The following is a 14,129-nucleotide window of genomic DNA, read 5'->3' as shown; positions in this document are numbered from 1 at the left end:
CCCCAAACTAGCAGAGAATAAACTGTCTGAAAACCCGAAACTAGCACGAAACGACAAGTGGAGAAAAACCGGTTTCTCACCCTACTGCAAAATCCGGGTAACCGGTTTTACAAGCAGTGTAAACCGGTTAGCCGGTTTTACCCAGAAAAACCCCAAAAATCAATTCTCCAACCAAAACGTTTCCAAACTCAACCAAACTTTCCAGACCTGCTAATTAGACCCTAATAAACATTTTCCAAGTGATAAAACAAAGCTTCATGCACAAAATCAAAATCCACCATTAAAGCTCCAAGCTTTGAGTTCAAAACTCAAACTTGGTTAAATCTAACAAACAAGCATCCAAACCAACTCAAATCTTCCTAGATATGCATAAAATAATCTCAGAAAACAACAACAAGCAACAACAATAAGAGCAGCAACGGATTCATCAATTTCTTTGAAAAAACATAGTTTTGAGTAAAAATTTCATAGCTTGATAAAACCAACAAATCACCAGCACAATCATGCTTGAATCAACATTTTAAATCATATTCTAACTTCAGAGATCAACAACAAACAACCACAGCCCCAACAGCAACTAAACTCCATTACATGCATGATTTCTTTTCTTACAATTCAAGAAAATAAGAAAGAAAGAGCTAAGGACCTTACCTAGATTAAAGATCACAAAGAATTTGATTGAAATCCATAGATGAAGCAGCAAATTCACCAACCCTAGCTGGGTTCTTAAGGGAAAAACGAGAGAGAGAGTTTGAAGAGAGAGAGATATGCTTCTTTTTTTCAATTTCTTATTTTTTGAAAAAGTGGATAAAATAATGGTTTTATTAACTCATTTCAGCCAACACAATAAATAATAAACCCACAAAATCACATATTTTCACAACATAAAGTCCACAAAAGGACAAAATAACAATGGGGCAAAATGACCATTTTGCCCCTTCTCACTAAAATAGCATAACTAACACTAAAGGGGTATTTTGGGAAATTCTGAATTCCCGGCCATTCCCGACATTCCCAATGTCTAATTAACCGTCCCAATCTACTAACATACTAAGTTGTGATTTTACTGAGCCAAACACCGAGTTCCATGTTACCGGGCACCAGAATGCAAAATTATGAAAACTACTAACTGACATAAAAATGCATCTCAGAATTCAATAATAACAGTATAAATAATTATTTAAATAGCTATTAATAATTTCATAATTAAACATAATTAGCTGCTAATTTCTAAATTAAACTAAGCGGTCTTTACAATTAGGGTTAGATGAATATTTTTGATATTACTTTATGGTATTAATATGATTTATTTTCCCCTTAGTTTCTATGTATTCTATTTCATTCGTGCTTAATTACTTTTAATTGTCTGATCACCAATTAACTGCCTATGATTTTGGTGCGAGATCTGAGAAGTGAGTGTCAATTATGCTATAGTGAAATAGAACTGAATTTCGATATAGGACGAGAGTACCTATATGGTTTAGATATCTTATAGGGTTTCTGTGTTTAATGCCTGTTGCATGTTAAATTTATCACGAGAGTAGAAAGTTTGCATGTGATTGAGATTTATATATCTGAGAAGACTATAAATTACCTTAGTAAACCTGCTATTGCATAGAAATTTATAATAGGAAGATAATCATTTTAGGCCATAATCAATAGAAAAAATTGAAGTCGAAGCCCTAGTTTTTATTAACTATTAATTTCCTTATTAGTTTAATTGCTTATTCTTGCGTTGTTTTTATTTTTTTAGTTTTAATCATTTCTTAATTTTTATTCAACCAAATAGAAGTAAGTTTAATTTTAACGTACTTAATTACAATAAGTTTAATTTTAACGTACTTAATTACAATTCTCGTGGGATCGACCTTACTCTTAGTGAGTCTATTACTTGTAAACGATACGTGTACTTGAGTGTGCAAAATATCACAACAATTACAATAAGTATGAGCACTCTATTCTTTTCCTGAACAAGTAAGTCAAGAATTTCCAACCCATTTGCATGAAGTATTCAAGTATAGTGTTATAGCTACTTAATTAAAAAAATTATCAAAAAAATATCTTACACATTTTCCTTAATAAAAGAGAGATTACATATATAATTTACTGAGAAATCTTTTTTTTTTTTTTCATTTTTGCGGGTTGTGAATTATTTTTCATTTATTTCCTTTTGTAACCTCCAAATAACATAGTTGCTAAAACAATTGTCTGTATTGAAAACACCTTAAATCTAAACAAAATATGTACTTTTCCTTCTAAAAATGTAAACTTTCCTAATGGGTAAGTAGGATAGTTAAGCCCAGCCCACTTTATTTGGGCCAAATTGTTTAGGCCCATTAAATAGTGGTGAATACCGTGGGACCATTTCCTAATGTCGGTTCCACAGAATTTCCAAGACTATTCCCAATTTCCCACTTTGCCCATAGTTCGCCGTTGATTTTCCCGGACTTTCTTGCTTAGATCATAGCTCCAATCAAAATCAGTTTTTTGAACAAACCCAATTCATTTCACCCCTATATATATCAACCCTTTAACTTTGATTTTTCTCATTCGTTTTCTTTTCAACTAAATCTTCAAACTTTTCTTAAACTTTCCCGGCAACCAAACGCGTGGACAGTTTGAGTTTTCGATAGTTTTATGTGTCATTTGCTGCTGTTGCATAATTAATGTTTGAAATGAAGGGTCAGATGAAACGATGGGGTTGGGTAATTGGAGCTCTAATTGCCATTTTCGTTGCTGTAGCTATGACTACTAGGCCTTGTCCAAGAATTTCTCTCTTTGGACGGACTAATAAGCCTTGTCTCTGTGATCGGGTATGGTTTCTTCATTTTGGGTCAATTCTGTTTGGTTACCTGGAAAATGTGGTGGATTATTATGAATGTGATACTAAATTCTTTTATGTTTTTCATTTCATTGAATTTAGGATCAACATAAGTTTAGTGGGATTGTGGAGGATTGTTGTTGTGACTATGAAACTGTGGATCATCTGAACGAGGAAGTTCTTAATCCATCACTACAAGAGCTTGTGAAGACTCCATTTTTCCGCTATTTCAAGGTTAGTTGATCTTTTACGAGTTAGCTGAATTTGTATGGTGAAAATGTTTTGTTATCTTTATTCATTTAGTTTATTAGGACTGATTTAATCAGCATGTATGTAGATAAAGAAGTTGTAACTTGTATTGATAGAATGGAGATATACAGTAATAGTAATCAGAATGTTATAGGCTTATGTTTTGTTAGGATATCAACTATTACATTAAGTAATTTATTTCTCAAAACCAATTTAGTTAAAACAAATAGGATTATACTCTACTTGGAATTATTTCCAGCCTTGAACTCTATATGGCATTCGGTTTCTGAAACCTGGTTGGTGCGATTTTCGCAGGCCAAATTGTGGTGTGACTGCCCTTTCTGGCCTGATGATGGTATGTGTCGCCTGCGGGATTGCAGTGTTTGTGAATGTCCAGAGAATGAGTTCCCTGAATCATTCAAGAATTACCAAAGGAGCCTTTCAGCTGATGACCTTGTTTGTCAAGAGGGAAAGCCACAGGCTGCTGTGGACCGCACTCTGGATAGTAACGCCTTTAGAGGCTGGACAGAAACGGACAATCCTTGGACGAATGATGATGAGACCGACAATAGTACGCATTACTGCTTTCTTGTTGAACTAATTGTTTGTTTTTTTTTCTTTTAATAGTTTAGGGAATAAAATTGGAACTTGTAGTTTATCAAATTTTGATCTTGAAGCTTTGATTTATAACTTTTGCTCATATAAATTTGCAGCCGAGATGACATATGTGAATCTACAACTTAATCCTGAACGATATACTGGCTACACGGGGCCATCTGCTAGAAGGATTTGGGATGCCATTTACGCAGAGAACTGTCCCAAATGTGAGCTGTTTGTTCCTTTTTTTTATGTATATATAATTACTTTTCTAGTTCTTTCTTTAAGATAAATTTGTGACGGATAATAGGCTTTCTTTACAGTTTTTTTATGTGATTTTTCAACTTGTCCAGATCCTTCTGAAGAAGTATGCCAGGAAGAAAGAATTTTGTACAAGTTGATATCTGGTCTTCACTCTTCTATTTCGGTCCACATAGCTGCGGATTATCTACTTGATGAAGCTAAAAATCTGGTACAGATTTGTTTTATTTATAATTCTAGGCTTGCCATTTTACTCTTTACAGTATAAATTGGTATATTTCTTGTTTATATTTCACTGAGATAGTGTTCATGTTAGCACCTGAACATTGTTTGATTTGAGTTGCTTTTAATGCATTTTAGGATAGGACAAGGAATTCTGCACACTTGCCCATTACATCTTTCTTAAGTGCACAATTAGTACAAGAAATTTTGAAGTTTTTTGACTTGTTATTCTCTGTCAATTTTTCATTTCAGTGGGGTCAAAATATCTCATTACTACATGATCGAGTCCTAAGATATCCAGACCGTGTGAGAAACTTGTACTTCACATATCTCTTTGTTCTCAGAGCTGTGACTAAGGTGTGTATTCAACTTTCAGTTTTTATGTAGATGTAACACACACTCTTTTTGTAAATCTATGTATGAATGTATTGATATTTGATATTTTTACTCTTATGAACTATTCATTGTTTATCATTAAGAACTAATTTGCCATTGATGAAGTTCTATTGTCTCCCCTTTAATGTATTAGGCCGCACCTTACTTGGAACATGCTGAGTATGAAACCGGTAACCCTGTTGAGGATCTGAAAACACAATCATTAATGAAACAGCTGCTCTTTAGTCCAAAACTACAAGCTGCTTGCCCTGTTCCCTTTGATGAAGCTAAATTGTGGAAAGGGCAAAGGGGTCCCGAACTAAAACAAAACATACAGAAGCAGTTCAGAAACATTAGGTATTGTATCGACGTGTAATTCCATAGAAATTTGATTAGAAAATGTGGTTATCTTTTTGTATTAGCTACACTTAGAAGTTGAATGCTCATTTTCAACTTCTTTATTTATTTTTCTGAAACATAATAATCTTGGGTTCATTTCTTGCCATTGCAGTTCGTTGATGGATTGCGTAGGATGTGAGAAGTGTCGACTTTGGGGAAAGCTTCAGGTTCTTGGTCTTGGTACTGCGTTAAAGATTCTCTTCTCCGTTGATGGCCACGAGAACATCGATCAAACGGTAAAGGGTTTTTTGGCTTCATAATTAAAAATTGATTTCAGTTTTTAAAAATAGAAAAATAGCTCTTAAAAACTAGTAGGAGTGGTGTTTGGCCAAATTTTTTAAAAATTAAGTTTTAAAATGCTAGAAAACAGATTACATCAAAAATATCAAAATGATATTTTCTATAACAATTTTTTTTTTGTCTAGTTTACATTTTTGCTCACTTACCGGACCCTGGACCTGGATTCGGCCCCTGAATCGAACCCTGATCCCATACCCGAACAACAGACCTTAACCCCAGACCCGAACTTTAACCAAACCCCAAACCCGAACCCAAAACTATTTTTAGAGTTTTAGTAAAACAAAATCTAAAAATAGTTTTTAAAAACCTGAGCCAAAAATCATTAAATTTTTAAAATGACAAAAAATTATTTTTTATTCTCACTTTTGAAAACATAATTTTGGAAACTAAAAACAGTCATACAACCTCTAAGTTTCTCGCTTAATTGAAAGAAGAAAAAGAAAGAAATGTGCTCTGAACATTTACATTGATTCCACTAGTGGAAAAGGAAGAAAGTGTGGACTCTAAAAAGTTGCAAAATTTACCAATAATTCTCAACCAAGTTAAAATGATACTGTTGTTCCCACTTACAACTTATATAGCTCATCTCAAACCAAGCCATTTTCATGAATTCTCTTAGAATGTCTTACTACTCACCATTTGACATATTAAAAACCATCATCATATCACTTATCTTAATATTATTGTTATTGGTCTTCAGCTGCAGTTTCAAAGGAATGAAGTTATTGCCCTGATGAACCTACTCAATCGACTATCCGAATCGGTAAAATTCGTCCATGAAGTAGGAACATCAGCTGAAATTACCATGAAAGGGCAGATTTCAGCACCCACTACACCAAATTGCCCATTGCAAAGAATATGGGGTTCATTATTTGAAGGACCTGCACCAAGTTGTCCATTACAAAGGTTGTGGTCTTCTGTAAATGCTCCTACAAACAACAATTGTCGATTGAAAAGGATTTGGGCATTGATATTTGCAGATTAGGCTAAGCTAACTAGTTGGGTTTTTGAGGAAGGGGAAACAAAACAACATTATTATAGAAGAGAAAAACAATAAGAACATGTACAAGTATGTTTAACATTTTTGTAAACACCTATATTTTGTAAGTTTTTTAGAGCTTATCAAAAATTGAAAAAGCATATCATAATTTGCATTTTACCATTAACATCTTTCATTTCAACATTGCTAAGGGGAAAACCTGGATTTAAAATGTATAGGGGCTTTAGAAATCTGTTAAGAAGGGTCTTGTACAATTGAAAAGACAAGAATGATTAAGCAAAATGAAGCAGCAATAATAACCAGACCTCTCATGGGGGTTATTCCAATATGATGACCTTTCAATTAACCACATATACATGTAAAACACAATATAGTCAGTTAACTTCTTTCATTGAAGAATACAAATTGCTATTGCAGTAGGCCCATTGAAATGAAAAATCAGGAATAAAATTGTCAGTAAGGAAAGAAACATGAAGAATGTTTCTACATCTGACTAAATATTACTAACAGAAACAATGTTTTTCAAAAGGCAAATCTTTCAAAAAGATCAATGCTTGCTTAGCGGCCTTTCTTTAGACGCTTTGGAGGTCGCATTGTGTCTTTCCTTGTATCTTCTGGAATTTTCAAGTCAATAAATGGCTGCAGGCATTTCGAGAACCAGTTACAGTGAGAAGACATAAACAACTTATCTCAATAAAATCGAAAAAAATCTCTACACATTCAAGACAAGTGCAAATATTATGTCACTGCTCATGATCCTTTTCACATGGCATAGAATAACAAAGTTATGAAATAAAAATCAGCAGCAGAATTTAACTATTATTTGATATCATATAAAGTTTTTCAGTCTTCTAAACTAGTAGATCAATGTTATTTGTTCCGAAAATAAAAAAGCCCCCCTTCACATAATGCAACATCAAAAGAGAGTCCATTTCTGCTAAGGCGTTTGGAGCCAATAAATGGGGTGTGAAAAAGATACAAGGTCTGATATTTGAGTCCCTCCTAAGTACGTACATAACAATTACTCTTTAAGCTAGTCAAAGACCGAGAAAGAAAGCATGAATTAAGAGATGCAGAATATGGTATTATATCTAACCTCATTCCACTTTCTTTGGAGCTCTAACAGCTCTTGACAGTATGTAAGGCAATCGGCATGGTATACAGCAGCTAATTCCTTTATCAAAGCCTTCCTTTTGATGATGCCAATCACTGCAAAGAAAAATCAAAGCAAATACAAATCAGAAACTTAGATGGTAAGACAAAAGCACATTTATTATACTTATGGTTAAGAGCAACCATTTGTTAAAAACATCTTTTACTTTTTAGGCTCTCAGCCAATCCAATGTGACATGCTAGAACTAAACAGATTGAACTTGACCTCTACATTGTCTGCAATAAGGTGATGCATATGAACTACTAGATTGTCAGACATGTACACTTGCAAAGCTCAATTGGCAGATGGGTTTACTAAACCAACATCTAGTAGTTCAAGGTTTCAGAAGTTGAGGAAACCTCAAAGGACCCAACAATGTTTTTAGACAACGCCCAATGAGCGACGAGGAGTCTTACAAAAGGTACAACCCAAAAACAAGCTAGAGAGTTTCTTACAATCCGTGACACAGTTATAAATCTCCCATCTAGAAATCAACTCATTAATAGCATTGATCACTACTTCACAGTCACTCTCAACCATAACAAAAGAGTGACCATTGGAAGTTGAACTTAGTTATTACCTTAGTTCATCATAGTTAGCTGTTTATAAATCTCTTTTCTAACATAGCTTGAAATTCATTCAATCTTCTAGCTCAAAACTAACTAATTAAAGAACTGTAGAGTGGTGATCTATCTTTACATATAATTAACTTCTAATATAATGAAATCAGAAACTTCTTCCTACTTTCCAGATTCCAATACAACTCATTCTCCAACTCAATGCACAAAAAAACAGTCGAAAGGTAAAGGCTTTGAGGCAAAAGCAAAGATATCTAATTGTGTGATTGTTGCAGAGTTAAAAAAAGTTTGCTTTGAAATCAAAATTAACAAGTTATTAAAGTAAACCCAATAATGAAAGAAATAACAGTAAAAGAAAAAGTTGATGGAAAGAACAATTAACTGATCCAATACCAAAAACATACTCAAATCAATCACTTCAACAGATACAATTCTATACGAATGAAAGACAACCCAGATGCCAAAATTTCTAAAAACATAAAACATAAGACGCTATAACCAAAATTGAAACAATATAACGACGACCCAGATGACCAAACTTCAAAAAGTGTAAATCTTTGAAATTATACAGAAACATATTTAATCAAATAAAATATTGACCCAGATGCCCAAAATTCGAAAAAAGAAAAAAAAAAAAACAAATATGAGAGAAAAAGAGATAGAAAGAGAAAATACTTCTACTGGGATCGAAGGGCGGAGGAGGAAGAGGAAGAGGTTGAGTTTGAATTTCAGATGAGTCAGGGTGAGAGGGCGCCGCCGCAGAAGAAGAAAGAGAAGGGTTTTGTTGTTGTTGTTGTTGTTCTTGACCCATTGTTTGTTTTCTGGGTTGAACTAAAAATTTGAACTTTAATTGATTTAGGAATAGTATAGTAGTATTAGTATAGGAGTGTTTGTGTTTGTGTATCTATATATGTACATATTTATAAGGAATTTTGGTGTGTTTGTGTTTTTCTTGCACTGTTTTCACTAACTTCCCTTTCATTCTTTTCTTCCAAATTCTCCAGAGAAAGAGAAACTCATCAGAAATTCATCCAGCAATAATAGGGGCCTCCCATCAAATTTAAATTCAATGATTTTACATGTAAGTCCCTTTCCCATGACCCAAATTGTAAATAAACTAAATACGAAGGGCTTATAATTTATAAGTGGCTTTCAACTAAATTATTTCATCCAAAAAAAAATTAAAGAGAAATTCTATTATGCACCCCTTTAAAAAGATGTACAGATATATCCGTTTTAGTATCCGAAATAATTTTTTAGTCAAAATTTTTCTCATAGTTATGTAAATTATACTTATTTAAGATATCTTGCAAAATTTTAAGGAAATTCAAAAAAAATTTAAAACACCGAAAATTATGTTCACTTGACTATTTTATTTTATACGCGTGTAAAATAAACGGTTTGAACATTATTTTTTATATTGTAAATTATTCCGAATTTCTAATATCTTAAATAGTTATAACGTACATGAAAATAAAAACAAAAAAATTAAACTAAAAAAAATTGACAGTAGAACTTTTTAAAAAAAAATATATATATGTATCACAATTTAATTTGATTATTGTAGAAGAAAATTCGTTTAATGTGTTTTGTGATAAAGAAAAAAAAAAAGGAAGAAGAACTTAAAAGGAAAATTATTTTCTAGTGGTAGATATAATAAATATCCTAATTATTTTATCAAATACACTTAGAGATGGAAATTTATACCGCGGGGATGGGTAACCGCGGGGACTCGCCCCTAATGGGGTGGGAATTCCCCATCTTGGTGGTTAATGGGGCGGTGGTGGGGGACAATTTCAATACTCGAAGCGGGGATGGAGCGGAGGCGGGAATAATACTATCCGCACAACATCCGATCCCGATATAGATATATATAATTTTTTTATTTTTTTTCAAACTTTAAGACATATTTAGTTTTTATTTTCTATTAGGTTATGCTTTTTTTAAGTAGGTTTATCTTTTATCTTCTATGAATTATGAATGCATAATAAATATTTGTAAGAATATTGGTTTAATTTATTTTTTTCAATTATTTTAAATTAATATTTTTTTTCATTTTACCTTAATGGATACCTGATGGGTTCCCCATAACCGATGAGTATTCCCCTACCTCGAATCAGTTGGTTATTAGACGGGGATGGGGCGGGGATGGGGGTATAAATAGGTAGCGGGGATGGGGGCGGGAATTGCATTCACCGTACATTAACCGACCAATTTCCATCTCTAAATACACTCATATTTTCTAGAAAAAAAACACTCATATTAAAAATAAAATAAAATTAAAAAATTACTGTTAACATTTCGCATTGAAAAACAAAGGGCTATTTCAAATGTTTGTTCAGATTTTGTTTTCTTAAAAAAACAATGTCACCAAATAAAATTTTAACATAATTAGTAAAGACACAATTTCTTTTACCCTAAATGGACATAGCATAAGAAGTTTAGTTGTTGAGAAACAAATTTCTTTATGAGAAGTTGTTAGTGTCAATCTGTGAAGAATAATATAAAAATAGTACTAAGAATATTTCAAACATAAACAATAAATGATAAAATATTTCAAAACATAAACAATAAAATAATAACTTCCACTGTAATGAAACAAACAAACAAAACAAATCACAATAATTGAATGGACATAAATGAATGTCTCTATCCTTTAATTCTTACTTAATAAATTCTACACCATAAATAAATGCATAGATAGTAGCATTAAGACACAATTCAATAAAAACCATAATATATTGCTCCTCTTAATTTTTGTAAAAAAAGAAATGAGTTTGAATAATATTAATTTGATTATATACTTGGTTATTATTCTCATTATCTCATCATCATTAACCCTAGCCAATACTCGCAATCTCACAACCACTAATAAGAAATCAACAAAAGGAATGAAACAAGGGAACGAAAACGGGGAAGGTGTCCTTTCCCTTGCTCCGAGTGATGGTCATGGTCGTGGTGGTGGTAGTGGTGGTGGTGGTGGTGAGATTCATAGGTCGGATTTTCCAGGTTGCTCTTGGACCTGCTTCCCTGTCTTCTTTCCCCCCTCAATTTCGTGTGAATGTCGCTTCTGATGATACAATACTAAATATTTAGGAATACGTTGGTTTGGAAGAATGAAAATACAAAAATAAGAATAAGAGATGCCTCTTACTCTTGCTAGTCTTGCAATGTCATGTTGTGACACGACATGATGAGAACTTAAAACAACATGAAATAAATAGGTTTGGAGTAACACATTAAATTTCCGTGTCAAAGTCGTGTTGATACGTCTTAAGATGTTTATTAAATGTGTTGTTTTCGGCTCAACGCATACACCCAAAAATAATACGACTATAACATGTATAAGAAAATTTAAGAAGAAAGAAATGAAAAAAATTATGAGATTGTATTTTGAGAAAAGTAAAGAAAAGTAAGGGATTATTTTTTAATTATGACCCCTCATTAGTCATTAAGCATAAAACCTCAAGTTTTCCAATTATACCACTGTAAGGAACGATCGATTCCTATGCAATCAAATACCTTGATTCAAGAACACTAAAAACCATGCTTGAATAAAAAATGAAAAGAAATCTTGCTCTTTTATTGATTATAGTAGTAGTATTTACAGTTTTTGTGTCTAAAACTATGTTGTCCTATTACAAGGAATGAGACAAAGTTATTTATAGCTTTGTCCTAAGTGTCTAATAAGTAACTAACTAACCTAACAGGTTGTTAAGAGAAACTTAACAGAAATACCGACCACAACTAACAATTTTTACCTTGGTTGAAATACTTGTTAAGGCCATTCAAGATTACAAACAATAGACACAAAAAGAAAGAATGTCAAACTAGACAACAGACATTGTCAAGGATTACTGTGATTCATTGATAATCCCGAGAAGATTCAGACAATATTTGAACTTTACAGTTGGAAAGGCCTGGTCAACATGTCTGAGGCATTCTCTTCTGTGGACATTTTCACCAGTTTGACCTTCTCTTCAGCTAGGACATCCTTGATGAAGTGTAGTCTTACATCAATATGTTTGGTTCTTTAATGATACATTTGATTTTTGTTGTGCAGAGCACTTTGACTGTCAGATTGTATCATGATAGTGGTTTGGTTTATCCCTAATTCCCTAGTAATTTTCTTGAGCCAAATAGCTTCTTTGACAGCTTTACTTTGTCTCAGTTTTTGAGAGTGCCACTATAGTTTGGAGATTTGCTTTCCAACTTATAGTGAAGTTGTTGATTCTGAAAACCCAGCCTGATTGTGATCTTCTGGTGTCAATATCACCAGCATAGTCAGAGTCTACAAAGCCATTTACAGCAGGTTCATTTCCATTAGGGCCATATAGTGAACCAGTATCTGTTGTACCTTTGAGATACCTCATTAACCACTTGACAACCTTCCAATGTTCCATGCTTGGGTTTCTTATATACCTGCTGACTATGCTAATAGCATGGCTCAAATTAGGTCTTGTGCATACCATAATGTACATGATGCTCCCAACTAGATTAGTATAGGGAATTCCTTCTATTTCCTTGATTTCTTGTTTTATGGTGAGGGACTGTTTGCTAGACAATTTTAAATGTTATGCAATTGGTGTGTTAACTGCTTAGCATCTGAGAATCCAAAATTTCTCAATACTTTAGAAATATAATCAGCTTGAGATAGTTTCAAAGTCTTAGACCTCCTATCTCTGAATATTTCCATGCCAAGGATCTTTCTTACAGTGCCTAGATCCTTCATATCAAATTCCTCATTGAGCATCTTCTTGACTTGATTAATCTCTTGAGTATCATTGCTAGCAATTAGCATATCATCAACATACAAAAGTAGGTAAACATTGGCCCTGATTTTTTATGATTTTACATAGACACAACTGTCAAAACACTCCTTTTGAAGCCTGTCTTAAGTATAATCATCAAATTATTTGTACCATTGTCTAGGTGATTGCTTGAGGTCATACAAGGACCTTTTAAGTAAGCACACCATGTCCTCCATTCCTTTTTCAACATAGCCCTCTAGTTCTTGCATCAGAATTTGCTCCTCTAGTTCTCCATGTAAAAAGGTTGTCTTGACATTCATCTATTCAAGCTCTAACTCATAGATTGCTATCATGGCCAAGATTAACCTTATTGAGGTATGCTTTACCACTAGAGAGAAGATTTCTGTATAATCTACCCTTTCTCTCTGTGTATACCCCTTTGCCACCAACCTAGCCTCGTTTCTACCCTTTTCACCTCTTGGAACAGAGTCCTTGTGCTTGTATACCCACTTGCAGCCTATCACTCTTTGTCCTAGAAGCTTCTTAATTAGAATCCAGGTCTTGTTTTTCTTGAGAGATATAATTTCATCATCCATTACAGCACTCCACTTGTGTTTATCAATTAACCCCACTGCTTCAGCATAGGTAGGGGTGAGCATAAAATTTAGAAAACTGAAAAAATCGTTCAAACCGACCTACCAAACACCACTGGAACCGAAACCGACAAAACCGAAAAACCAAAAAAACTGCTAACAGTTAAAACCGCCATTGGACGGTTAGTGTTTTTTGGTAATAAACCGACCGAAAAAACTAAAACCGGCCGTTATACATATATATATTAATTTATTAAGTTTTTTTTGCATATATTATAGTTACTAATAATATATTAAAATAATATATTATTTTTTTATTAATATTAAAGTTAAACGAATAAGATAATTAGTTTTTGAACAATTAATTTGTATGTTTGTAGTTGTAAAATGTAGAATAATGTATTTATTGAATAAATTGGATCATTCTTTTTTTAAAAAAAAAAAGTTTAGTTTGTGCGGTTTAAACTGACCAAACTGAGGTTCAAAACGGTCGATTTTTCAGATTGCACCAATCCAGACTGAAAACTGAATTTTGGATTTTTATATATAAAAAAAAAAAAAAAAACAGACCAAACCGACCGATGCTCAGCCCTAAGCATAGGGTTTGGGCTCATTGTTGCATAACTCTATGTTGAGAGCATAGTGTATGATGTCAACAAAACCAAACCTCTCAGGGGCCTTGGTTTGCCTTTTCTATCTATCTCCGGTTAGTTTATACCTCTAAGTATCTGCACGACTGGTTTCTACTACTTCTTGTTGTTCATCTTCACTCTCATCTTCTAAAATACTTTCATGTATCACTAGTGCTTGATGCATAGTTTGGTTTTCTT

The 14,129-nt window shown here is 33.1% G+C and overlaps 2 protein-coding genes across 3 annotated transcripts; one reads left to right on the top strand and one right to left on the bottom strand.

Annotated features, from left to right (window-relative positions):
• Positions 1-2,361: 2,361 nt before the first annotated feature.
• LOC115697456 (endoplasmic reticulum oxidoreductin-1) lies at positions 2,362-6,364 on the top strand. 2 transcript variants are annotated; one of them, XM_030624467.2, is made up of 9 exons: positions 2,362-2,813; positions 2,924-3,055; positions 3,386-3,641; positions 3,784-3,894; positions 4,021-4,139; positions 4,403-4,507; positions 4,680-4,882; positions 5,037-5,160; positions 5,925-6,364. In XM_030624467.2, the coding sequence occupies exons 1-9, from the start codon at positions 2,667-2,669 to the stop codon at positions 6,207-6,209; spliced, it is 1,482 nt and encodes a 493-aa protein (XP_030480327.2). In that variant the 5' UTR covers positions 2,362-2,666; the 3' UTR covers positions 6,210-6,364. The 2 variants fall into 2 exon arrangements, with proteins under 2 accessions (XP_030480327.2, XP_060975014.1); XM_061119031.1 differs by having other exon boundaries at positions 2,375-2,813; positions 5,931-6,364.
• Positions 6,365-6,541: 177 nt separating this feature from the next.
• LOC115697457 (uncharacterized) lies at positions 6,542-9,006 on the bottom strand. The gene is made up of 3 exons (XM_030624469.2): positions 8,631-9,006; positions 7,321-7,433; positions 6,542-6,863 (listed from the first exon to the last, which is right to left on the bottom strand). The coding sequence occupies exons 1-3, from the start codon at positions 8,764-8,766 to the stop codon at positions 6,783-6,785; spliced, it is 330 nt and encodes a 109-aa protein (XP_030480329.2). The 5' UTR covers positions 8,767-9,006; the 3' UTR covers positions 6,542-6,782.
• Positions 9,007-14,129: the final 5,123 nt, after the last annotated feature.

The sequence above is a fragment of the Cannabis sativa genome, chromosome 7, assembly GCF_029168945.1.
Source record: "Cannabis sativa cultivar Pink pepper isolate KNU-18-1 chromosome 7, ASM2916894v1, whole genome shotgun sequence".
Lineage (NCBI taxonomy): Eukaryota > Viridiplantae > Streptophyta > Magnoliopsida > Rosales > Cannabaceae > Cannabis > Cannabis sativa.
The sequence above is the reverse complement of the archived record's forward strand: the minus strand, read 5'-3'. Positions and strand labels throughout refer to the sequence as shown.

Bases quoted from the DNA above. Each gene is read 5' to 3' on its own strand.
- LOC115697456 (XM_030624467.2), top strand. From the start codon at position 2,667: ATGTTTGAAATGAAGGGTCAGATGAAACGATGGGGTTGGGTAATTGGA. The intron at 3,056-3,385 runs GTTAGTTGATCT...CGATTTTCGCAG, and splicing joins CATTTTTCCGCTATTTCAAG to GCCAAATTGTGGTGTGACTG. The intron at 4,883-5,036 runs GTATTGTATCGA...TTGCCATTGCAG, and splicing joins AAGCAGTTCAGAAACATTAG to TTCGTTGATGGATTGCGTAG.
- LOC115697457 (XM_030624469.2), bottom strand. From the start codon at position 8,766: ATGGGTCAAGAACAACAACAACAACAACAAAACCCTTCTCTTTCTTCT. The intron at 7,434-8,630 runs GTATTTTCTCTT...TTTTCTTTGCAG, and splicing joins GCCCTTCGATCCCAGTAGAA to TGATTGGCATCATCAAAAGG. The intron at 6,864-7,320 runs GTTAGATATAAT...AAATGCCTGCAG, and splicing joins TCCAAAGAAAGTGGAATGAG to CCATTTATTGACTTGAAAAT.